Source organism: Myxocyprinus asiaticus, chromosome 4, assembly GCF_019703515.2.
Source record: "Myxocyprinus asiaticus isolate MX2 ecotype Aquarium Trade chromosome 4, UBuf_Myxa_2, whole genome shotgun sequence".
In the NCBI taxonomy this organism is placed as follows: domain Eukaryota; kingdom Metazoa; phylum Chordata; class Actinopteri; order Cypriniformes; family Catostomidae; genus Myxocyprinus; species Myxocyprinus asiaticus.
The window spans coordinates 42,386,178-42,414,031 of NC_059347.1; the positions used below are offsets into that span (position 1 = coordinate 42,386,178).

General features: G+C 36.2%; 1 protein-coding gene across 2 annotated transcripts; it reads right to left on the reverse strand.

Moving 5' to 3' along the window:
• Positions 1-16,665: 16,665 nt before the first annotated feature.
• LOC127439925 (secreted frizzled-related protein 1-like) lies at positions 16,666-27,303 on the reverse strand. 2 transcript variants are annotated; one of them, XM_051696222.1, is made up of 3 exons: positions 26,579-27,302; positions 23,901-23,981; positions 16,666-18,370 (listed from the first exon to the last, which is right to left on the reverse strand). In XM_051696222.1, exons 1-3 carry the CDS (start codon positions 27,090-27,092, stop codon positions 18,045-18,047), a joined length of 921 nt encoding a protein of 306 aa, XP_051552182.1. In that variant the 5' UTR covers positions 27,093-27,302; the 3' UTR covers positions 16,666-18,044. The 2 variants fall into 2 exon arrangements, with proteins under 2 accessions (XP_051552182.1, XP_051552183.1); XM_051696223.1 differs by lacking the exon at positions 23,901-23,981 and having other exon boundaries at positions 26,579-27,303.
• Positions 27,304-27,854: the final 551 nt, after the last annotated feature.

Genomic DNA, 27,854 nt, shown 5'->3' on the forward strand with positions numbered 1-27,854 from the left:
CCTTCTTTGCTTAAACTTGTCACCAAGCCCCTTTGAGCAACGGATGTGCTAACCATAGCACTGAGTAGTCCCAGAGACTATTTAACAGAGATGGGCCACTTCTATTAAAATGAATGGGAGAAACTGGAATGTCCAATGGTCAACGGATGTCAAAAAGGAAGTAAAAGAGACACATGCACATTAGCTAGATAATCCAGGAAAATAGTGCTTTTTAGATTGACCTGAGCTAAAAAAAAGCACAATTTATGATACTAATGTTGTCAGATTTTAGCACTGCTGGTTTTAAATGTGTTCTTTGATCGTAAGCTTGACCAACTGTTTTGGAGAGTTCTGTCTTTCCACATTCAAGTAGAGAGGAGCTGTACTTGTATGCCACTTGTTTACAAAGAAAAATAGCTACCCAGCCTGCCCGAGAGCGTTCCAAAAATGGCCGCAGAATGGACTGACTTTGGTAGTGCTTCCCATCGTATAATTAGCATGCTAACATTTCTGTCACTAGCTAGCATATTTCTATTTCATACAAGACTTTCATTAAGTGAATTAGAGATGTTTGTTGGCTTGTTTGGTTTGTTTGGTTTACTTTATTCTGTTGAAGTATTTAAGTTGACATTAGATGATAATTGTAATTTAAGCTACACTATGTAACATGCGTCTTGCAGAAGAACATTGTTTTGGTAATGACGTAAGTTGAGCTTCGGCTCTGCTCATCTGCATGGATGAATGTGATTCGCACCGGTGTACACAAGGATACAGGACATCTTATCAGAGTGAATGGACAAATAAATAACGAAATAAAGAAAAAGACGGATATCCGAAAACATGTCATCTGAGCAGGTAAGTGCCATATCTTATGCTGTTGTTTTGACTTATTGGAAACATTGATGTTTTGAAATAAATTATGTTACAAAAGTAAGGCAACGTTCGTTAACATTAAACATAATGATTGCTAGTCTGATAAGGTCAAACGCTGTAAAGTTTTTATAACTGCAGGATATTCTGTCCAAACAGACCACAGTAGTAACTAATTTATAGATTGTTATTGTTACCAACCAGTGGTCAGCATCATTTCAAAACTCACATGACCTTGTCAAGCCTAGGACTAAAGGATGTATTTATATAAATTATTGCCGTTATAAAGAAAAATATACACTTGTGCTAGCAATTGAAAAGTTCTGCACTGATTACAGTATAATTACAGACGTGTGTGTGTGTGACTACACAACTATACATAAACCATATCAATAAAATATCTTACCTGTTGAGTAAAAAAAAAGCCATCTCTGGGTCGCTTTTAATTCCTTTCAGATCTCTAAGTTGTCGCCACCTCTGAAAGCCAAGCCGATGTTGATTCGGGTTTTATTACAGACTCTGTCGCTTTCCCTTTTTGCTTGTAGACTCTGCTCTGTTCAGGGTTTCTTTGTTTTTACAACTGGTGATTTGCCGGAGGTTTGCTGTTTTGAATGATCTATGGTCAATTTTTCTCATTAGTTGTGACAACAAACTTTCAGCTTCAGCTAATCCCACTACAGTAGCCAGATCTTATTTTCTCTGTGCACAGATATGATGTGACACGCACGGGCGAATAACATATGTATGCAATTTTCCACGAAATCCATCCCGACAGCTCTAAAATATAAATCATTATCATAGGTTTATCAAAGTATATTTGGGTAAAGTAAAGACATGGTTTGGAAGATGGATTTTTGTTGCACTCTCTCATTAATAACATTTTTTATTTTTTTATTTTTTTTAAGTTACATAGTGTAGCTTTAAGAAAACTAATTTCAAACACGTGGAACCACTGTCCTTGACAGAATCAAGTTCAGCCAAAGAGTTTTTATTTAATTTAATTAATTAATTTATTTATTGAGTGTGTTTCAAATTTCTGAGGTGTACCACTTTGTGACAGAATAAATGGAGAGGAGGACCAGAGCACTATCAGAGACAGTAAGAATGTGAAGGACACAGGTGTCCTGAGGATACATTCATTGACAGATTAAGAGCACATTGCCGTTTGCACCAATGGACATTTATCTTCCTTTCCCTCAGGGAATGTATTTTTGTCAATAATGAAGGGAAGTCCTCGGTTGGTTGTTTTTTGCTATTTTGTGACTGATGCTTGAGAGAGGCTTCCTGATCGTTGCTTTTGTTGCCTGCATATTGCACAGGAAAAAAGCTTTTTGCAAAATTCCAAGCTCAAATCTGATTGGCTTATTTCAACACGCTTTCAACTACCTGTTTGCTACAATGAGCACTAATAAATAACTAGTTGCTAGATTTGCCGATATTTACAGAGTTCATGACACTGAATCTTTGAAAGGTTTTTTGTTTGAGGCACTTGAATTATCCTTGAGCAAAACTGTATTCCGCTTTATGCTCAGTGAAATAATCAGTTATTTTTGGTGGACAGAAAGTTTGCAAAGTCGAAACACATTTGGGTGAGTAGATGATGACAGAATTTTCATTTTGGTATTAACTAGGTCTTTAACTTGCAAATTATCAACAGTTTGGTACATGGCTAGCTGAAACTATTCATTTATTTGAGTGAAACAGTGTAAAGTTTTTATTTTATTTATTTATTTATTTATTTATTTATTTATTTGTCTACTAGAAGAGTTTGAGCTGGAGATAAAGCTTTAATAAAATAAGAGTTTTCTTATGCATCTACTTTAAAAGCTAGTATTTTCATTTGTTCATTTTCAGTTCAACATACACCAGAAGCAACCACCCATAATTTTAAATATAATAATAACACAAGTTTTTGTTTGAAAAAACTGCTCATACTGCAGTAAAAATTATGAGTTCTCAGTCTATTTATCATTCCCACAGCAAACTATTCTGGGGAATGCCTGGAAGGAAAATCTCCTGTGGATTGTATATTCTATTCTTCCATTCTCGTTCCATTCTTAGGGGTATAGCTGGCTGCATTCAAATTCCCATCAGCTCATTTAAATTCTATACAAGAATTCTGGGTAAACAGGTACATAGAATTCAAAAGTAGAAGCTACTGGTTACTGTGTGACTTTCACTGTTCAATGGCCTCGCCATCTCATATAATAAATCACAAAAACAATCAAAGCAGTCATGGTAGACTGGAACTGCAGTGTGGTGTGAGAAGGCTAAAATGGTTAAGGAAATTAAAAATTATTTTAAAACAGAGTGGTAGTGCCACCTGAAAATGGAGAATGTGGCATAATGTGGCTCATAACTTGAACTAAAATAGATATCCTTTGTAAGTCATTAAAATATAACTGCAATAGGTTGTCAATTAAAGGCAGATAACACAGTTTTGTTTGCTTGTTTTTTTATTTCTTCCAGCATATTTAGCCTTTTACTGGTGCTGAACATAGAGGAAATTATAAAGGTTTGTACATAGTGTAGAACAGTTCCTTTGTGCATCCCCTGCTGCCAGATCCAAATGTGACATGTCAGGAGATGCAGTATGATTTGATAAGTGTTGAGCAGTTAAAAACTTGTATTTTTGCATCTTTTAAAGAGGAAGACTATGAGGATTAATAGACAGTATTGACATTCTTTTGTAATGATATTTAACATGGAAATCATATGTAATCCAGTGAGATTGGAGTTTCACACAGCTCGGTACACTTTAAATGCAATTGTGTGCTCAGCTCTACATTTACTGTATATCAGTTTTGTTGTGTTTTTCTTATGATACATGTTTTATATGATCCCTAGACAATGTTGTTGTCTAGAGAAGACGAGAAAAGAGAAGAAAACACGTGCAGACCAGGTTTAGACCTCCATTCAGGCTTTAGGCATATACATCTCAAAAGTTAAGCTTATGTTCTGATTCACAGCCACCTCACAGCTATCTGCCTGAGCACACACACATTTTCACACATGCACACACACATATTTTCACATGCATGCACTCACACATAAGCACACACTCTGACAGGTGCACACATACCAGTTTCCATACGGCTGTGGCTGGCAGGGGACCAAGGTCACCTACAGTGATGTCATAGCTTCTTCCTTAGGCAACTCCAGTCCCCCAACACAGAGAAAAAAAAAAAAAAGAGAGAGAGAGAGAAGAAATGGGGGATGATTGGCCATCCGTTCTCTAAGGAAATTTTCTATAGTTAAAGATGGACGTGCAATGTGAGACTGCTGCAGTTGTAACAGAAATGGATTTTATCCCATATTTATCCTTCATGCTTTGCAACTAAGCTTGTCAAGATGGATTCAGTAGACTGTTCCAGTGCACAATGCACATAAATGCATAACAATTGAGACATATTCAACAAATGATGTCATTTTGCACAGAATTTGATACAAAAGGTGTTTCTGAAGGGAAAACAGACCTTATCAAGTAGACATTGGATCTGATTTTATTATTTTATTTTTTACTGGATGGACAATCCCACTACTAAGGAGTTTATTGGCTGCTATGTTTTTTCTCCAACACACTTTTTGGTGAATGTCAAAAAGTGTAGTGTTTTTATAGCAATTCATTATAGCAGAGAAACTGGTGAGTTGTACAGTATGACCTCAAGCTAATACATTATAATTTATGTCATGTTTACCTGGAAGTATCTAGACCAGTGGTTCTTCTCAACTGGTGGGTCGCAACACAAAAATGGGTTGCAACTTGCAGGTCGGTTCTGATTGGATCATTGACAGCAGGGAAAAAATAATGCTAAATGTAAATTATAAAATGTAACTGACCATATGATTGTGCATATGAACGGAAGGAGAGAACACTTCCCATACCTTTCTGTCATTGACATCAATCAAACTTTTGTATTTTGGCACAAATTAATCTGTCACTTGGTCAATGCCAGTCAAAGTAGGAAGATGCCAACATGGACAGATTGCGTGACATAACCTCATCTTCAAAACAAGAACAAAACTGTGCAGAATTAAAGAAAATACAAACCAGACTACATTAAAAATGGGTTAGGCTTTGTGCCGTGTTGTGTCGCCACTTGATGTCCAGTGTAATATCTGGGTCATGAAGCAAAACCAGTTGAGAACCACTGGTCTAGACGTCATACTCTGCAATGCTTGAAGTGGTTTTGTGTTCATCTGAAACAAGTTTAGCAGTTTCCTCTTGAATAGTTTTGACCTGGATAAGGGAAGCAAGTCATAGATTAGCACATAAAGGCAACCTCAGAATCAAACCCTGAACACGTACAAACTTCTCAGAATTAATTTTCAATTTAAAGGTAGGAAGTCTTATCAGTGCAAGGTTTATTCTGGTGGGCTGTCAGTCACTTATGCACTGGCATTTTTAAAGTTTGATAAGTGGTAAGGGTGAATCAATATGCCCAAGGTAATGATGTGAGGAGATGTGCTTTTTCTTTCTCTAACACCATTCCAAGTGTGCACCAGTAATGCAGTAGAATCAGGCCTATATGAAATTGAGGTCACACAGCTGCAAGCTTGCGTGTGCCACCAGTGGTGACGCTGAGGGTTGTAAAGGGCAAGAACAGCCCATAGTGCTGTGTTCTAGGCTTATTTAATACACATTCCTTTGTAGATATGTTTAGTAAAATAGAACAGTATTCCATTGTTTATCTATGTGCTGACTTCAGAGTAAACACTTTTAGACATCTTGTTTTGTTCTCTCACTCTGGTTTAGTTGAAGCACTAATTTGAGACAATATTTATTGAGGGGGAGTCTATGCTGCCTTTTAAAACAACAAAATCAAGAAGTTTTGAGGGTTTTTCTTCTAGTTCCTCACATTTTCTGTCTGACAATGTCACCTAGGTCTTCTTTTACAATCGCTACACGAAAAAAGGCTGGATAATACCTGTGTTTGAATTGGGAGCAGAAATGCCACATGTCTCTGTCATCTGTGGCACAATCTACCGGTTCCTCACATTTTCTACCTGACAGTGTCACATGGGCTGCGTTTCTCAAAAGCACCGTAAGCCTAAATACTGTAGATCATTGAAACCACTGGCGACAATGGTCCCTACGATCAACTTTAGCTTGTGATACTTATGGAAAACGCAGCCCAGGTCTGCTTTTATCATTGCTATACAACAAAGGCTGGACCACAGGGAACCTGTTTTTTTTTTTTTTTTTTTAAGAGAGCAGAAATAATGTGTTTGCACAAAATGTTCCCCTTGTTAAAGGGATAGTTCACCCAAAATCAAAAGTCTCTCATCATTTACTCACCCTCATGCCATACCAGATGTGTATGACTTTATTTCTTCTGCTGAACACAAATGTATATTTTTAGAAGAATATCTGAGCCAATGCAAGTGAATAGTAACCAACATATTTAAGCTCCAAAAGCACATTAAGGCAGCATTGAAGTAATTCATACTCCAGTGGTTAAGTCCATGCCTTCAGAAATGATATGATAAGTGTGGGTGAGAAACAGATCAATATAAGTCCTTTATTACTACCAATCACCTTTTTCACTTTCATTTCACATTCTCTTTTTTTTTTTTTTTTTTGGTTTTTTGGCGATTCACATTCTTCGTACATATCGCCACCTACTGGGCAGAATTTATAGTAAAAAATGACTTAAATATTTATCTCTTTCTCATCCACACTTATCATATCGCTTCAGAAGATATAGATTTAACACTGAAATTGTATGGATTACCTTTATGCTGCCTTAATGTGCATTTTTGAGCTACAAATTCACATTTTGGTACCCACACACTTGCATTGTGAGGACCTACATTGTAGAAATATTCTTTTAAAAATTTTTATTTTTGTTCAACTGAAACAGAAAGCCATACACATCTGGAATGGCATGAGGATGAGTAAATGTGAGAGAATTATATTTTTTGAGTGAACTATCTTTTTAAATACAGTGAGTTAGTATGAACAGAGGTATAGGTGCACATGAACTGTACATCTTTTCTTATAGTAGTATACGGTATCATTGTCTCTAACAACTTAAAAAGAACATGGAAGATTTGAGAACACTGTGGGCACAGTGGACCAGGGCTATTCATAATATCTGCCCACAAACACCCACAGATCAATGTGCCTGAGAGCATCCATCAAATAGACACATGGGGGTGTGCAGTTTACTTTGGAGATAGAATCTGTGTAAACTGATCATGTACAATTTACAAATAATCAATTTACTGCCTCTATTACATAATGTGCCTTGGAATCTGTCAGTTCATGATGTATTTTCCCATTTAATGATTAATATTTAAAAGATTCCGGGTGTTTGCTCTAAGAGTGGGTTCTTTCAAACGAGTGTGTCTCCCTCATGTGGTGGTCTACAGAAATCACCATTTTGCTTGAAGGTGGGCTCAGTGTCATGTACACATTCATCTAAGCAAAAAAAAAAAAAAAAACATTTATTTGACAAATGTTGTAAAAATTGACTCTTGAATATATTGATACATCCATGTTTAAAACAGTAAGAACATACTAAGTAAATACAGTCACTTATTTGCAGTTGATAAATAGCTTTGCTACCTACAGTACTGCTTACAAATAAATGTCAGCATCTCATTATAAACAGCAAGCCATCAGACACAGATTAGGATATTTTGGAGGTGACACAATGTTTGCTTCCACAAAGAGATGGAAAACTGTAATGAATAAAGTACTTAGTGTGGATTATGACAGCAGAGGGTTAAGGGGTTCCCTCTTTACACTTCATTTCATACTCTTTAATTCCAAACCAAAGCTCTCCCTTTCCTTAAACCACATTTCCATCTCTGATTTCATTTAAATATAAGATCTAGGGAAAATATGAGGTGGAAAACAGAGTGAGGTATTTTGGGAATGTGTGGTGCCTTCACTTAGAGAAGGCAGCCAGAGCCAATGATGGGCTGGCACAGAAGTGCATGATGGAAGCCAGCCTTGCCCAGAGGGATGGAGAAGAGCCAGTGACTGTGCTGTTGGAATCCCTCTTCTTGGAGAAGCCCTCCACTTCCTCCCAGACAGAGATAGACAACGTCTCATCTCCTTGGCAATTTTGCCTGTCTAGTCAGACAAGCTATTTTTCTTTTCCCAAGTTAAAATGAATGAAAAGGCTCACAATTAAAGTTTGATTTAATCCTGTTTTCTGCAAAGCTGTATTTTCTGTCCAGTATACAATTTACAACAATAAACCATACAAAAATAGTACATGTATGTGTATGCCAATGAAAAATATTGATGTTAATGGCCTTGTGAATGGAGCATCTGAAGAACACCAAACTTCTGCATTTAAGATCAATAACATGGTAGATATTACACGTTGTCTTATTTCACTGTGCTGTATAGGGCCTAGGATTATCCAGTTTTGGGCGAGCTACTCAAAATGTTTATTAGAAAACAAAACAAAAAAAATCTCCAAAATGAGTACAACAAAAATTAACCTACTGTAATGTTACCATGGTACAGTGACTGTCACATGTTATGGTGCTTTGATACCTTGGTACTGTACTGTTACCATATTCATATACTACTGCATATTTTAATGATACTTCAAAGTACTTCAGAAAATAGTACTACCATGGTACATGTAATGTTTACTTTTTCACATTCTGTTTTGGTTCTTTTTTGGTGGAAATGCATTTAACTGCAGTACAGAGTGTTAGTAAATGTGGAGATTGATAGTAAAAAAGGACTAAAATATTGATCTGTTTCACCCACACTTATATCGCTTATGAAGATATGGATTAAAACAGTCATATGGATTACTTTTACACTGATTTTATGTGCATTTTGGAGCTCAAATTTTTGGTAACTATTCACTTGCATTGTATGGACCAAATAGTTTTCTCAAGATCTTCTTTTGTGTTCAGCAAAACAAAGAAAGTCATACACATCTGGGATGACATAAGTGTGAGTAAATGATGAGAGAATTTTCATTTTTAAATTTGACACAAAAAAGTGATTCATTCATGAATTGGACTCTTCTGAACAGCCGACAGGAAAAACGACAGTCATACAACACAGCTAAAAGTTCACTGAGCTGAACTGGGCCATGTTTCCTGATAACGGTGGATCAGAATCAGAATCAGAATCAGAATGAGCTTCATTGCCAAGTATGCTTACACATACAAGGAATTTGTCTTGGTGACAGGAGCTTCCAGTACACAAAAATACAAAAACAGCAACAAGACTTTTAAAAAATAATTAAAATTGAATAAAAAATAGATAAATATTGAAAACAAAAAAGTATATATAGATTACACAATATATATACACATATACATACATATATATATACATATATATATATATATATATATATATATATATATATATATATATATATATATATATATATACACACACACACATACATATTCACACACACACACACACACATATATACATAAATATATATATATATTCATACATACACACACACACACACATACATACACACACATACACACATATATGAATAAATAAATATATATATATATATATATATATATATATATATATATATATATATATATATATATATATTCATACATACATACACACACACACATACATACATACATACACACATACACATACGTAGTGCAAATCTAAATACAAATCGGTTATGTACAGTGCAAGGGAATGTAATGGCTGAAGAGCTAGGATGTGTTGAATAATATAAAAAGACTAAGCTGTGTATTTTACATTAATTATTGCCCAAAGGGGCAGTTTTAACTGTTCATTAGATGGATAGCCTGGGGGAAAAAGCTGTTCCTGTGCCTGACGGTTCTGGTGCTCAGAGCTCTGAAGCGTTGGCCAGAAGGCAACAGTTCAAAAAGGTAGTGGGCAGGGTGAGTGGGGTCAAGAGTGATTTTTCCAGCCTTTTTCCTCACTCTGGAAGTGTATGGTTCTTGAAGGGGGGGCAGGGGGCAACCAATAATCCTCTCAGCAGTCCAAACTGTCCTTTGTAGTCTTCTGATTTCGTAGCTGAACCAAACCAGACTATTTTTACTACAGTTATTGAAGTGCAGAGGACAGACTCAATGACCGCTGAGTAGAACTGTATCAGTAGCGCCTGTGGATCTTGGCTCTTAAAGGAATAGTTTACCCAAAAATGAAAATTCCCTCATAATTTACTCACCCTTACACCATTCCAGATGTGTATGACTTTTTTTCTTCTGCTGAAGAATTTCTCAGCTCTTTTGGTCCATTCAATGCAAGTGAATGGGTGCCAAAATTTTGAAGCTCCAAAAATCACAGAAGTCAGCATAAAAGTAATCCATAAGACTCCAGTGGTTAAATCAGTATCTTCAGAAGTGGTATAATAGGTGTGGGTGAGAAACAGATCACTTTCACATTCTTCTTGTGTTCTTGGTGATTCACATTCTTCATGCACGTCACCCCATACTGGTCAGGGAAAAGAGTTTCAAAAAAAAAAAAAAAAAAGGGCACACCTATCGTATCACTTCTGAAAATATGGATTAAAACACTGGAGTCGTATGGATTACTTTTATGCTTCTTTATGTGCTTCTTGGAGCATTGACATTTTTGCATCCATTCACTTGCATAGTATGAACCTACAGAGCTGAAATATTCTTTTAAAAATCATAATTTATGTTCTGCAGAAGAAAGAAAGTCTTACACATCTGGGAATGCATGACAGTGTGTAAATGATGAGAGAAAACTATCCCTTTAAGAGCTTTATCTATGTGCAAAGTTAGTCATGTTTACAAAGAATATTTTCATTGATGTTTCTGCCGTTTGTATCTCTGCCATTTTCTCTTTTCAGCTCTCTTGTTGCCATGAGTTATGGTTATGTTAGCTTACCATATAACATATGTGTGGTCCGGATTTGAACCTATTTTTAAATTTTTGAACACCTCAGTTGTTAAGAGGGTTTCACCATAAAATCTGTTGTAACACAACAGTCTTTAGCATTGCATTTGTATTCCTTATTAACTACATGTATATCTCTTTCACACACATTCATATAAAGTAAACCTATTAACCCTCACCAATATGACAGTTAATTTATGAATTGCAACTGCTTTAGACCCAGCTTCAAGCACGTCCATGTCAGTATCCAATTTTCTCCAACAGAGGGAGTCCTGAGCCAGACACTACTGTAGAGTCTCTGGCACACTACAAGGAAACTTTAATTCTCCAAAGTAACCTAATGTTCTGTAAAATTTAGGGGAAAAAAAGAAAAAAAAAGGTCTTGGGTATGGGTATCTTTCCTCATTCTTTCTCTCCCTGTCTGAACAGCCATAGGCACTTGGAAAGATGATAGTTTTCCATCTCCAAGTTGAGGACAAAGAATCATTGTCCAGGAGAACAACACAGGTATGACTTTACTTGGAGTTCATTAGCTTGAACGTAATCTCAGTCCATTCTTTAATGAGAAGGTAATTTTTTGGGATGCTTCACGCAAGATGCATTTCAGAAAGCCTGTTTTATTACATTATTTTTTTATGCTCCTGGAACTTTGCACATACACAGGTAAAAAGAAAAAAGAAAGAAAGAAAAAGAAGCAAATTCGTAAAGCACAGCTTTCCACTAAGATATGAACATCTGAGAGAGTGTGTGAAACTTAATGGATATAATGCACCGATATTTAGTGGTAAATAGACTTTTTACTCTTTATTCGTACTGGTAAAACAGATATTTCCCATAAATAATAGTACAATTTTATCTGTACATAATTTATTTAAAGTTCTGAAGATACTCCTCTCTACCACAAAAATATCAGGGGTCTTTCACAGGTCAGAATCTGTCAGTCTATTTTTGCACAAATTAAAATAAGTAATCTGAACATTACTATAGTGATACTTAGTAATTCCTTTACTGGTACTACACACACACACACACACACACACACACACAAACACACATACACTAATGATGGTTGAATGATGGAATGGGCAGTTTGTAGAAAATGTACATGTATGGCTCTGTGTGTGTGTGTTTGAGTCAGAATGTGTTTAAGTATGTTTACAATATGAATAAATGTGCGTACTGTATATGCGTAGTATAAAACACACTCTAACCATGACTCACCTCCTAAACTCTGCACTAAAATGAAACATTAAGCCACAAGTGTGTTTCTGCTGAACATACAGCAGACATTTCAAAGTGGGAGCTGGTGGAGAATAATAAACAATAGTGGTCTGAGGTGCCTCAAGAGTAAGCTCCCCTTGGCAGATCTGGGAGGCACTTTATAAATTAGAAATGAGTCTTGAGGCCAGGTGCACCAACAATAGCTGCCTGAGCTGCTTAGCTGGCAAACCCTGTCATCCCACACCCCCCACCCCTTCTCCTTTTCTGCTCCTTTCTCTCTCTCTCTCTCTCTCTCTCTCTCTCTCTCTCTCTCTCTCTCGAGCCAGCACCCCCTCTCCTTGGTGTGTGAAGGGTTCGGGACAGCTTGCACACTTGTGATGGACAAAACTCATCTCAAAAAAGCTGGTTATGTATGATTATGTTTTGTTCTGTGAGCCATAAATTATATGATATTTATATATGTAATATTCAATTACTGGATGCTTCCCTCAGATTGTAAGCCTCTTAAACATAATGCAACATGTTTCAATAAAAAATGTTGGCTAGCCTGTACATTTATGTCTGCAGTAATGCTACCACTTTAATTTCCCTGGTCGCTTAACACTTTTTCAAGTGTTCAATTCAAGAGAATTCAACCCTTAACCTTCTTTCCCTGTCTGGGTTTAGAGAGGCTTAAAGGCAAGCATTGCAGGCAGTAAATTACTTTTACATTCATGTTCCCCATAGGGTCTTGCTATTCCCAAAGGAATCCAACAATAGCAACATAGAACACTGACCCCTCAGCTAAAACCACTGCACTGAAGATTAATTTTTTTATTTATTTTTTTCTTTGCACACTCTACGTCAATACACAGAAACATGTTAAATACCTGTAGGCTTGCCAAATTGCACCCTTTTTTCCAGCAACAAGAGACTAGAGGCTTTCATATGAGAGCTGTAACAAATATAGTGGAACATAATAAACTACTAAAACAATATATGTGTATATATACAGTATATAGTGGAACATACCAGTAGCGGATTTAGGCATGGGCGACTGGGTCTGTGTGGGTGCCTTGTGCTGCCCCCCGCAAGATGCCGCCCTGGGAAACTGCACATGTCACCCATGCCTAAATCCGCTACTGGTATGTTCCACTATATTTGTTACAGATCTCATATGAAAGCCTCTAGTCTCTTGTTGCTTTTGTCCTTTCAAATCAAATCCCTTCAGATCAAATGCAAGATGAGAGATGTAACAAATATAGTGGAACATAATAAACTATTAAAACAATATATATATACATAAACTGTTGAGCATCAAATGCATCTTGCATTTGATCTGAAGGGATTTGAAAGTTGTAACATGAGAGTGTGGTGGCTTACCTATTTATTTAACTTTTTATATTTATTTTTTAAATATATTTATTTTTTCTAATGTTACCATTATTTGGCCTACACTGGCAAAGATTAAGAAGTGGGGAATGACAATAATTTTTAGTGATATCAAAGGTTGTTACTTTTCTACAAACCAAAAAGTGTGCTGTAAAATTATTAAAAAAAACTATTATTTTTATAAGTAAAATAAGTAAAATTATTATTATTTTTTTTTTTTTAGTTCACAGGACTGATATAAATAAAGCTTATTTTGATTCTGATATGTGGTGTTTATTTTGGTTGTAAAGTGCACTCTGACCACTAATCCTCATCTCAATTTAAAGTTGCTGACATGAAATATGTTCTCACCCTATCATGGACTTTTTCTAAATTTCTGTCAAGCAACAATGAATTTAGGTAGCTTTCATTTACCTTGAAAACAAGTGATTGTGTGTGAAGTATTTTTTGCAAACTGACACTTGTGATGAACAGCTTTGCTACAAATATTTAACTAGGATTAAGTTGTCCCAGATTCAAAATATTCTCAACATAATTTGAATGGCATGATACATGGGGGAACAAAATCTCAACTAAATTTGTAGAAAATACCTGGAAACCATGATCATACAAAAGGTCAGCCAGTGCTTTCACTCAGTCATGACCAAAATCTTCATATCTACTGGAATTTAACCAGGTCAATCCAGTGTCCACTTATCAAATATCACATTTGCTAGAAAGATCAGACCTCCCACATAGCTCTAGAACACTACTATTAGGTTTAACTTAACTGAGCAGTGCATGGAGATAAGTAGCACATACAAGTTTAAATTGTCTTTAAAAAACTTTTTTTTTTTTTTAAACTGCAGAGGTTTCTCAACATTAATTTAGTCAAGATGTTGTCTGTTATATATTCCAGGACAATATGAAGCAAATTCCTTTGAAAATAAGAGAGGAGTCAGAGACAAAATGAGGATGGAGATCACTGGGAGATGCAAGCAGCTCAGCTTACTTTGATGCAAGCATTGTACAAAGGGTGACCATAACATAATATGTGCAAGGAATCTAAACGATCAGCTGCAGAGCACAGGCTGTCCTCAAAATATCGCATGAAAGCACCTCTATCCCTTTGAAGTAAAGGACATCATTATGGTGTTGTAAATGGATGTAGGTTTTGTTGTATGAAATCCAAATGACAGATAACCTAAAATCAAAGAGAAACGAACAATCTATTTTGGGTGTAATTTGTCCTGATGAAGGCTTAGGTTTCAACTTTAAGGTGTATCAAACCACAGACATGGATTTCATGTACATAATGGACACAAATGAAGAACATCTACTGTATATATGCATCTAATGCATGTTGGGAATGAATTATAATATGGCTAAATTCAGTACGCACATGTACTCTTATGCAGATGCTTCTATATAAAAGCTTTATAAACAAAAAGCATTCCCTGTTACAACTGAAGTGTGTGTTGGGGTTGGCAATATGTGTGATTGTGTCTTTTTAAAAGCGAATCGTTTCATGTAGCAGAGAGATCTTTCTTGTCAGCCCGTGATGGCATGTAGGCCAAAAAAAAGATGATGTAGGTATCTTAAAACACTCTTTTGGGCTGGTTTTAAGGTTAGTTATTCATTGACACATTTAATATTCTACGGGCAGGAGTAATCTTTTAGTTTAAATCTTATACATGTTTAACAACCTTTTATGTAGATTGTGCATCCCTTGATCATAATCATGATTGTCATCCATATTTTAGCAATTATTATTTTTCAAACTTGTTTCACTGATATGTTATGATTGTAAACTCTAATAAACCCCACTGGAAGTATGCAAATATGGCACGTTAACAAACACAAAATAAAAACAGAAGGTGTTGCCTGACCCTTGAATACAGAGGGAGAGTTTTAATCAAGGCAAAACTGCATCCTGACTCTTTTTCCAAGTTTCTGAAGACAGCTGAAGTAACTGTGATGGGATGAAACCACATCTGAAATACATTTTGTAATACTAGGTCATTTACTAAAACCATATGTCCAAAGGTTGGTCTTGGTTTTATTCCTGCATTTGTTATTCTTTCATGCTTGTTTCTATTGAGATGTACAACAAAGCAACTTACTTTTTATTCCTTACAATGTTAACAAGAGCTTACAGTTTATAGGCATTTTTAAAATAGCTCTGAATTTGAACATCATATCAATGCGAGGTTATAAATTTGCCTCAACGAGGTCCAGTTTGATTGACTGAAACTCTTTTGTTGGTCAGTTGATGTGGTTTATTGTTACTGGAAAACTTGAGTCACTGTGATAAAATGTTGTCTTTAAGGAAGGCAAGAGCAATAGACCACAAGCAAGGACGGGTCTCCTTTGTCATGTGATCAGGAAAACATACAAATGGCCAGAGGTGAAGAAACATCATCAACAATACAACTTATCAAAGCATTCATCGTGATTAAAAACGGTACTGACAGTGCATTATTTTTTGGTTGAATAAAGATGGAATGGATATGGCCTTTAACCAAGACCAACACTGTGACAGCAAGTTGACAGCTGAAAAATTAGAGATTTATCAGAGTTAGTGTTTCTTATCATAACCATTCTGAAATAAATAAGAAAAGCATGTCTATAGTCGAGCTTCACCTCAAAATACCACAAAGGTAAAACTGGGCATGGAAACAACAATTAGGTATATTTGACAGTCGTGGCTAAAGGATGCATGCAGTTTGATTAACTCTGACATTCTGTTGTACTCATCCGTGCAATTGTTTTCGGAGCTGTTGATTTTTACACAGGCTACTCAGACCATGGCCCATAAATCATCTGCAACATGGCAGTAAAATTGCAGCTTGTTGGAGAAGTTGTACACAGTGTTGATATAAGATGGTTGCAAGAATCCAGACAGGAGTAATGTTGAGACAAAAAGAATGAATACTGCTATTCATTAAAAAAAGTATAGTGAAAATTTATTTATCATGGCCATCATGCATTTATCCATGCTGTACTTTTTTTGCTGTACTTATGTGCCCAAGGGCAAAATGGTAATGGTATGGCTTAGGGTGTCAACCCTTCTTGGAATGTAAACTTTGTAATTGACTATCCGTTTATGAGACAAGTTTTGCAATCACCCTTAAAATTGTTAAATGTCTGGTAGGGTTTTTGGGTGGGATTTCAGGTAGGGGAGTTGCACCTTTTTTTTCTTTTCTTTTTTATTAATTTCGTTAACGTCTTTCAACAATAACGAACACTGAAATGTGCGAAGTGCGTAACAATATTAATAATAGTGTTTTGAAATGGGATAACAATGCTGGTCATGATACGTTGTACATATTGACCAGTATTTATTTTTTTCTCGAGGATGATTAATGTAAATGACCACAACAAAACATTTTTAAGAAACTTTATCTGACAACATCTTGTAATAACTAGTTTAATAAAATTGAATGAAATAATAAAAAAAAAATTTCTCTGTTAAGACAGTTAAAAAAATAACATGGTGTACAGAAGGCATACACATTTTTATGGTCTTTATTTTATATTTGTGTTAGAATTTTATGTACAAAATGATTGCTAACATTAAAAAATGGTATTGAGATACAGTGAAACTAATAGTGCTACAAAAAACAAGACAATTTTAATGCAAATGAAAAGACATCTTACGCAGTGCACATTATGCATTTTATAACTGATTTCTGACATAAGTTTCAGACATGGCTGTGGGATAAATGTCTATAGATTTGCAAAAATTAAGAACTAAAACTTTCTTTAACCTTTCACCAGCTAAATTAACAGCACTATAACAGTAACAGTAATGAGTTGTGGGATTATATGGAACATTTACTGACCAGTCAAATAAACCAAATAAAAAGCATTGTTATTATTTTTGTTGATGGTATGCTACAGTATATGCTATTGGGAACTGTGTTCTTTCATGATCACTTTACTTAATCAGATATAGTGTGTTAACAGTAGATAAAGTATAGGCCTATGTATACATTATTTTACCATCAAGCAAAATCCATAAGTAACCCAATCATTTGGGACTGGACAATTAAATTGGTCATAAACATGGCTTTAACAGTGTAATAAATGTTATGCAAACATATGTAGTCAGTACTTTCTAAAACAGACTTCTTTCCAAGAATTGCATATAAACTAACAAATCTGATGACTGTTTGATTAGTTCATGGTCACAGTATAAGTCACAGCATTGTTTCGAGGAAAAATAGAATACCATTGTGTATTAAATTTGGTGTAATTCGGGTAACCAATGACATTCAATATAAGAAATGGCTCAATTTGTTTTACATGGTATGCACTTTTCACAGTGTGTACAAATATTTTACCAATAAGTTGTGGACATCTTGGGCAATACTGAATGGAAATCTGTCATGTTATAATGTGTTTGTGGCATAATAAAAAAGACAGATCAACAATACATTTCAGGTGAATTCTGATCATTTCACAACATATTATGAACAGTTACATATTTGGATATATACAAAAGTGATCAGTTGGATTTGGTGGAACGCTTGTCTACTGTACTGTATCATTCGTTCTCTCTTCAGTAACAGTCTTAAACAGCACAGATCCAAGACACTTTGAATAACAAGAAATGTATATATATATATATATATATATATATATATATATATATATATATATATATATATATAGTATACTGTATAAACAATGAAAAATAGAGCAGTATTTTGGGTTGCCTGGATGTGCAAGTTCATAGAATAAGTGGCAACTCTGAGAATGTTTATTTAAAGACATTCTCGTAGGCAGGGCACTTGTGGCTTTTGAGATTTTTCATGGTCTTTTTGAACTCCTTGCTGGATTTGTCCCACTTGTGAATGCCAGTGAGAAGGTACTGTTTGTCCACCTTGCGGCCCATGATAAGGTATGTGTTTCCCAGATTTTCTAGCTGTGCACATGGGCAGTCGGCTCCATTCTTCAGATACAGAGTGAGATCCTTAAGGTCTTTCTTCTTCAAAGTGCCCAGCTTTACAGGCTTTTTCCTCTTCTGCAGGATCACCTTGCGATCCATGTTCTCCCGTTTGACCTCCTTGATCTTGGTCTTTATGGCTGAGGATAAAGAAAAAAGAGAGAACTGCTATCAGCTTTCTGAGTGTAATATTGTCCGATGGGATGGAAGCGAGACAGAAGATTACATCATATTGCCAGTAAATATTTGTTTTCTGGATTTATTCACATAAGGCCTTCTTTTTAGTGCCATAATTACATGGAGATTTTGAACTTCCTGGAAAAGCCCCCTCAGTGTTGTTTTAAACACTGCTCCTACCTACTGCATCTGTTGTGGTCTATGATATTGCAAACCTTCATATAAATTGCACTGGACTTAGCAGTGCTAAGACAGCTTTCTAATCTAAAGTCATCTAATTCCCCAGACCATGTGCCGGGCTGAGAGAGGCCAAGAAGGGTTTGGGTTGCAAGCGGTATCACTGGCAGGTCCCAAACATCCAAGACCATAAAAGAGAGATTAGTCTGCTAAGTAGTACAGGGAGGCAAAAGAGAAATGAAGGAATGGAGAAAAAATGAGGAGAAGGTGTAATAAATATCTGGCCTGTCTTCTCTGCCAATGGTCTCAGGGCAAACCCATAATGATACTGGTCTCTCTGTCAAGAACTCTGTCAAGTTCAAGAGACAGCATCGATATCCATGCAAACCAATCTGTCCTCATGGCAGTATTCTTTTCCCAGGGGGCAAGAATGTCACAAATTGCAGCTTCACTGCCCTCTGCCCCTCCAGATGTAACTTTATCCTAGGTTTTGCTCCTCAGAGTACCTCTCTTATAAGCTTATGGCAATTCTAGATGGACATATTGGCTGCAGGTGAAATGATCTCCATGGGCTAACTGCATGATTGGAGAAAACAGTTCATTCATGAAACATCAAAAGTAAAAGGAGTAAATGCCTTTGGTGTGGTTAGTGAAACCTATGCAAGAAATGCAAGAAATAATGTGTCTTACAGAGTGATCATTTGTTTTTGTTTTTTTTCCTTTTACAGTAATAGCCATAAGACTCATACTCTTATGATTACTTTTACATGGGGAAACTCTGATATGACCACTCTGTTGACCATTTAACTCTTGGTTAAATCATATTCCACATTCTTAGATTTGACTTAATCTCTCTGATCTATGAATAAACTCTCTTTTACCTCTTAATCTTTTCATTTCCTTAACTTTCCTTTGCATGAGTCAACTCCATGGTGGTCCTGCCACAGTAAAGTCTTAAGTGGAATTTCAGGTAAATTTTTCTTATTCTGGGTTAATGATGAGGAAATGCAATAAATAATGTGTCTTACAGAGTGATCATTTGTTTTAGTTTTTTTCCTTTTACAGTAATAGCCATAAGACTCATACTCTCATGATGACTTTTACGTGGGGAAACTCTGATATGACCACTCTGTTGACCATTTAACTCTTGGTTTAATCATATTCCACATTCTTAGATTTGACTTAATCTCTCTGATCTATGAATAAACTCTCTTTTACCTCTTAATCTTTTCATTTCCTTAACCTTCCTTTGCATGAGTCAACTCCATGGTGGTCCTGCCACAGTCAAGTCTTAAGTGGAATTTCAGGTAAATTTTTCTTATTCTGGGTTAACGATGAGGAAATGCAACAAGCAAAACATTTTATCAACATCAGTGACCCTCCAGTGAACTTCAGGCACTCTGCCATCATCAGAAGAATTTGGTCCAATTAGCAGCCAATTCCAAAGACCCATGGAAAAGGAGTAGACTGTATTGAGATTTACTGCTAATTATGCTTTAACAACCTGATCAGTCTCCATAGGCTGTCAGTGTGGAGAGACCACAATGAAAATAAATCCTTCCCATATCCTGTTGAACCTTGACTTATATATCCTCTGCAGCCTGGCGCAAGCAAACGCAATGCTCGATCTTTGCCAAAGTAAGTTGTGTTTGAAATTAACTTCCACGCAGAGACATCTTTTAAGTCTGAATATGTTGAGAGAGCAGCTCTTCACACTCAAAAGACATACAGTAATTCAAAGAGTTGCATGATGGAATGGTCCTCTGGGTAGTATTTCAGTTATAAGGCCATAACCTCCTCTCTCACATCTTCTCACTACTAATGAATGTTGCAGAAATACGGTAGAGGCTTCCCGGTATTATAGGTGCACATGGTAAGGATTAAAGCTTGATCCAAAGTCTATAAAAGGGCTTAGTGTTTGATGAAATAAAAAAATGGTCTGAGGTTAAAGAATTATCAAGTCAGACTAGAAAGTGCCTTGCCTGCCTCCCACAACCACTTTGTCTTAGTTCAAATCCAGCTTTAACTCCACAGTGAACTGCTTTGCACCTTGTGTTTTTGAATGTAATCCTCCCAAACGCAGGGGCACGGGTACAGATGAATACATTCAGATGTGGTTTCACAGCTAATAAGTGTAACACCACACTTTCTGAACAATAACAATGAGAAAGCTATAAAAGTTTTAGTCTCTCTTGTTCTCTGTAATCCAGAGACTTGAAGAGGGCAGTCTACGATAAAGCTTCATAAATCAAGCTATGCGAGATGCCTTTCTAATCTCTCTTAAACTGATAAGACATTATGAGTAAACAAGGTGGTGTTTAAGGGATAGTTAACAAAAAAAAAAAAAAAAAATAGTCAGCTTTTACACACCCTCATATTGTTCCAAACCATATGACTTTCTTCCATGGGGCACAAAAGGAGATGTTAGACAGAATGTTAGCCTTAGTCAACTTTCACATGCATTGTATGGAAAATGAATGGTGACTGAGGCTAACATTCTGCACAGGATCACCTTTCGTGTTCTATGGAAGAAAGTAAGTCATACGTAAGTGGCTAAGAATTGAAAACAGAAAAATAAAAGGAAATATTCAGCAACCAAAATGCTACCATTTCTAAGCACAGAAGGTAGATCGGCTTCTAAACAGAAAACCAAGCAGAAAAGGTTTCAGTCTCAGATGTTCCAAATAAGTACTTCATGCTTGACAGCTTTGGTAAATATCTGATAAGTAAGTTATAAACCAAGAGCATATCTCAGAAATCTGGCAGTCACAATCAATGTTCTTTCCAAAATGAAATAAATCATTTTGATTTAAAAACAAAAAACAAAAACAAAAAACAGTGAAAGTCAAACTACCGGTAATGTCTATTCATGCCATTTTGTAGTAAACATTACTTATAAAAAACTTTTAACCTTTGCCCCTGATCTTTTACCTAGCTGCCTCTGTAATTTCAGAAATGAGACAGGTCCATAGCCAGCTGAAATGATGCCATAAACTCAGTAGGAAGAGTATGGGCTAAAACGATTCACAAGCATCACACCTGTGGCCCAGGGTGAGCTCCAGTCAAAATGGTGCTACACCATACAGGTTTACTGAGCATGCATCATTGACCACAGGATAGACAGCCAACTAAAGTGTGCTAATGCTGTACTGTTTTGTTGGACAGGAGCGATAGAAAAGCAAAGCTGGGAAGCCAATAAAGCTCTGTCTATAATCTGGTTCTTTAAACATCTATATCCATGTTCTACATTCCTCGAGTATCCGGGTCAGTTCAAAATGTCTAGTAAGGTAACAGTGTATATAACTCTGCTTAGATTACAAGCTGGATGGAGAGACTGTTCTGTCTTTAAAGCGATACTTCCCAGTGTGAACCCTGTGTTGTTCAACCTGATCTCATGAACATTATGCTACCATTGCAAGATTTCTGCAAAACAAAATTGTGTGCTTCATTAAACGTTTCGCTGCAGTTTCCCAGTGAAACGTCCAGCACGGTTCGCCAAAAGCAAGTGAAAGGGTTTCTATATATCAGAAAGGGTAATATAAGCGTTAAAATGTTTTTCATATGATGCATTGGAGTAAGCAGTGTGTGAGTAATAGTGTGAAAAAAAGTGTTTATAAAGTCATAATAAGCCATTGTAGTCATGCACAGTTGTTGTAGCACCTTTAGTGTTAATTTTAAAGTCAGTTTGCAGAAATGTTATTGTAACGTTTATTCTATGAAATTTAGAAATGCAGTACTGAGGTCAAAGAGAGAGTGTCAGTGAGGTTGGTATATATAAAGCTGTCCAGAGAAAGACTACTTTCCAAAGATAGTTTACTAATTTCAAACACTGAATGAAACTTTATGGTTTTGTCAGAGGCTAACTAAAACCAGCCTTTGTTTCTTCTTTAGAGGGAAGCAGGAAGTCACTTTTGCACTGCTCTCCTTTTGTTGGGTTAACTTCTGCTGTGATTGGCCTTAATGGCTGCAGTTACAGGCTCATTTAACAGTAATTGTTGTTAAGCATCCTTAAATCGAACTCTTCAGTCACACAAAAAATAAATTTAAACTATCTTTCTTGATAACTGATAAAATAGACCACCATAGGACCAAAAAGTCCTATGATTTGGCTGGAATGTCAAAAAAAAAAGAAAAAAAAAACATAACTGAGAGATCTGTTTTTGTAAAACAGTCAAATACAGCACAAATAAATCTCTATTTGATTTCTAAATGAAGAGGAGAGGCAACAATAAAGGATGAAATAAGTTTGCATTGCAAAACAATTACAAGCGATATTTGAGAAAGCAGCACACCAGTAAAGGGAGAAAAATCAACAAAATCAACTTACTTTTGAGAGGGAACCAGTTGGAAATTAAAACAAATTAACCTAGGTATAATGGGTACTCTGAATCACCCTAATGACCAAAGAGTAAAATCACACTACCAAACTCTGCCCAGAGGTCAACCTCTGGGCTGTTGTCACATCCAGACAGGAGAGCAAACATCCCAATTTAGATTGGTTAGTAACAGCCAAATAAAGACTTTTAGGGCCACTGTGAATTACCTCAATTGATTAGCTAAACAGTTTTGGCCTCTCACAGGGCAATCCAAACCATGATAAAGATTTACAAGGGTTAAAACATTCTGCTGCTGCTGTTTCATTTTTAAAACCATTGCATTGTTCTATTAAATGTGTGGATTTGGCAGTCAGGACAGTCAAAGAAAGTATGTTCCAAAATAACAAAATGGTCATCCAAATCATACTAAAAGTGCTTAAACTGTCCCAGAAGCAGTGTTAATGGTCATGACATAAAATTTCTTTCTGGCCCTCGACATTTATGACTACAGAAAGTTATGACTCAACATGATGACTTAACACTGGTGGACCTCATCTTTTAAACTAAACTAAACTACCTTTTCTGTATAAATAAGTTTCTCACCCATTGTTCAAACATGAGACAAGAACTATAATCTGTAGATTGCCAAAAACATCAAACAACAGTAGATCTTCACAGCTGTAAAAAAAAAAATAAAAAAATAAAAATATTTTTTTAAATAAATTAATTATGCTCAGAATAATTAATTAATTAATTAATTACAATTGGGTGCCAAGCTGAAGAAATACAGTATGTGAGTAGTTTTGGTTCTGCACTATGTCTAACGCTATGTCATTCTTAGCTCTCATGGAAATTCATGGCAACTCCAGTTCCAGAATACAGAAGATGGGAGGGGAAGAAGGGCAGCAGTCTGGGCACAATTAGTGTTTGAATGCAAAGCAGCATGCATTTGTGTGTTTTTGTATATAGCAGCATGAGTGAAATGTGTTGATTTTCTTACCAAATTCACTGGCACACATGTGCTCCAAGATAGCATCCGTTTTCATTTCATTGTCACAAGGAGGGCAAACTGGAGAGAATCCTATGACAGAGAAGATTCTGATAAATTCACTACTGGTATCAAATCCACAGTAGTTGTGACCAAATGTTTGTGTGTGTGTTTTATTTTATGTTGTTTTTTTTTTTTTTTTGTCTAATTTTGAGTTTTGTCCTAATTGTTTTTTTGTTTTTTTGCATCTGACGCTTTGGAAAGTTTGCAATTTAGCCACGTGAATTTCTTATTTTGGCTTTCTTTTCTTTTATAAAATGACTATAATGTATACTTCAAATTGCCTAGTATTCTTTTGCATTTTACATGCTCTGGTCTTTCTCATGTCACTAAAAGTTTACAGTAAAACTAAACCTATCAAACATTTTAAGATACACATCACAATCTATGCTAGTTGCCTTTTTATCTTTATCTCTTTAATGTGGTAATTTGAGGTAAACAAAAATTATCTGTGGTATTTAAACATGTATATACAGCAAACTACTGTTACAAGTTATGCGGGTTAAAACAGGAGGCACAGAACAACAGCTCAGGATAACACCCCAATAACTGGGGCTGACTGTAACTATTGTACTATGGATGCCCCCCTATAGTCATGGAAACTGGGAAATTAACCCTTGGATGTTGTCTCTCAACAGATACCCTTTTGTGATATTACACATTTTTTAAAGTATATTAAAATTAAAGCTAATAAAGATTATGTTGGTAATGAGAAGCACAAAGAAAAAGCATGAACATCTCTGTTCTGCCTTTGTTTAAAATTTTTTGACAAGACTTTGATTTATTTATTCTTTAACAAGTTTTTTTGTTTGTTTTGTTTGTTCTCATTTGCATCTATTTAACAGATTATTGTGAAAATTGCACTCAGGTGAAAAGAGCTTGTAAAGACAGCTGCTGGCAAAGAATTCCAAAGGTAAACATTTTTCATGTCACAATTTTTCTGCATCATGTAAATTAGCACCCACTTACAACAAGCCAGTTAATTTGTCATAAACGGGGATCAAAATTTAGCAAAAACATTATACATTTATTTTAAAGCAATGCTGATTATTTCACTTTTTTTTTTTACAATAATTATAATCAGCAGTAAACTGAAACTGCCCTGTGGGAAACAAAACAGAGTTCAAATTTCAGTGGCTCTTGTTGAGTGTTACTTTCTCCAGGGGCATTATTACTATGGAATCTCAAGACAACAGTGGACAAATGGTGGGCTTAACCCCTTGTAGAGAGAGGAAATCCTTTCTTCTCTTTAACCTGGCACTGCTTGAAGCTTACAGTGGGTTGATATGAGAGAGAGGGTGTAATGTAGACTTGTAAGCTTTGGGTTTATTTGACCATAATGCTGACACCAAGTGATAACAGCTGATTGGGTCTCTCTGGGGTGCTAAAGCTTAACCAGAAGCCTGTTTGTTACAATGGCAGTGATCTCTCACCCTGGACTTTGTGGGATACATCATTTTGGCACACACTTTGTTCATTCTAAAACACCATGCTGTAACTTTGGAAATGGAAATTCCCTTATAATTTATGAGCATCTACATAAGGTAGTTGTACTTTCCCTTGACATACAACTATAGGGCTTGAGTCTCTCCATTGGGAAACTTTGGATGGAGTCAGAAGCCCTTACTTTCCTGGTAAAATCTTGCACATGTCTAGAAAAAGATATTCTGAAATATGTACATTTCCATCAAATTACAGGGGAGGATTTTAATGGTCTGTTGACCTAGGAGTGTGTGACTCAAAGTGGAATTATATTTATTTATTCTTTAACCATTGAGTCTTAAAACTTTCTGCCTAAGTGCCACCAGTAAATAAAAACAGCTGTTCATCTCTCTCTCTCTCTCTCTCTCTCTCTCTCTGTCTCTCTCTCTCTCTGAACAAAAGTACTATCCTGCTGCATTAGCTTATGAAAAACCATGTTAACAGGCACAGCAAAGCAGCACAGGATATTAAAATAGAATTACATTTACAGACATAATACACCAAAGCACATTAATTCATTGCCATTTTAAGTTAACTACAGTTGCCTAAAGTTTCTTTTTACAAAGAGAAACAAGACAGAAAAATGTCTATTAAAAATTAGGTGCTGTAGTTGCGAAATAAGATCAAATAAATAGATATGTAATGGTCTGATGTTGGAACACATCCCAGTGTTGTCCTGGAACTCAACACCCTGAAATCAATTGCTACCAGCTGTTAAACAAGCAAACACTCAAATTAATCTATCATGCTTAATCAAATTCTGCTGTCTTTTCTACAGATGTTTCTCAATTAACAAGTTTCCTAGAAATGTTACTGAATACTTTGTCAAATCAGTCATTTCTAAAGAATAAGTAATGGTAATTGAGATCCTGAAAGGTAACAAAAGGTTTGATAACTCTAGCTGAAACCCACAAATGGGCACTGGTCCCTGAAATAACATTGCAACTGCTTTTAAAAAGTTGAGGTGTTAGTTCTCACATATCAAAAGGTGAAAGGTTGTAAAGTGAGTGAAGTAATACTAAATGTATATACAGTATGCACTGAAACAAAAAGTATAACCTTTCGTGCTTGTCAGGGATAAAATAATTTGTAATACTGATACAAATTAATGAAGTGATACCTTTTTATAATTAGTCATTTGGACTTACCAGTGGGTTTGGAGGCCTCTGTGGCATTGGGTGCACTGATGCACACATCATCTTGAGGAAACTTCTCGCAGGTGAGCATCTCAGGCCAGGGGAACCCAAATGCCTCCATGATGGGGGTGCAGCCATCACGCACATTTTCACAGAGCCAGCGGCATGGGTAGATGGGCCTCTCCAGGCATACAGGGGCAAAGAGGGAGCAAAGAAACACCTGAGTGCCCGGGTGGCAGTTTTTGTGCACCAGGGGCACCCAGCTTCCAGCTTGCTGCTTGACCTCAGCCATAGTCTCATGTTCTAATAAGTTAGGCAGCAGCATCTGTTTGTAGCCCACATTGTGACACAGCCTCAGGTCATCTGGGATGTCCACACACTGGGGAGGCTTGTCGTAGATGCGGCCACTGTTGTACACATCTGACTTCCAGTTCATGTACTCATACTCTGATGTCTGGCTCAGTGAGACCAGTGGCATTAGCAATAAGATGATTCTCCAAAGGAAAAAAGATGCAAGTGACTTCATTGTGATCTCCTGTTCAGGATCCCCAGTCAATGCAGCCACCAAAATGGTGAGCCTTGAGTGAAGTCTTCTTTGTCTAGAAAAGCAGAAAGTAGCCAAATACTAGTGAATTTTTTAAGATTTTGAAAAGTTTGAAAGTTGTGGGAACTGCACCTCTAAAACTCCGCAACAGTTGCTGCCTCAGACGGCTGACTGCCAATGCAGAGTTGCCTAAAATGCGCTGCGGTGAGAGACAAGAAGAGATTGAGACCGCCTCGCCGACCAATAGGAAACCTTCTATACCTTTTGGTTCTCATGTGTCAATCAAAGTATTCAGCGACCCAATGAATGAGCCAAACTCCCCGCCTGCGTTTCTCTCACTCTCCCTGTGGAAACAGACCCGTAATAACATTTCGATAACGTTATTCGGAGCATTGAAATTCATGAGGAGTTACTCAGTGGCACTTCGGCAGGCTGCTGTTAATTACATTTACCATATTCTGAAAAGCGAACAAAGAGCCATTACCTGGGAAAACTTGCAAACATTACCACGGATATATCAGCTTTTTAATTGCGCGTCAGTTCGTATGAGCCTCAAACTTTAACCGACCGATGTGACGAATATATTACGCTGTTGTATTATTCATAGAAATGCTCTCTAAAAGAAATGTAAGCCTGTGATGCCAGATTGAAAGTGTACTTAATTTGATACGAACGTGTTTGCTCAGTTTTCGATGTATCATTTATATTTCAATGACCCGGAGTTAAAATATGAGGTGTGAAATC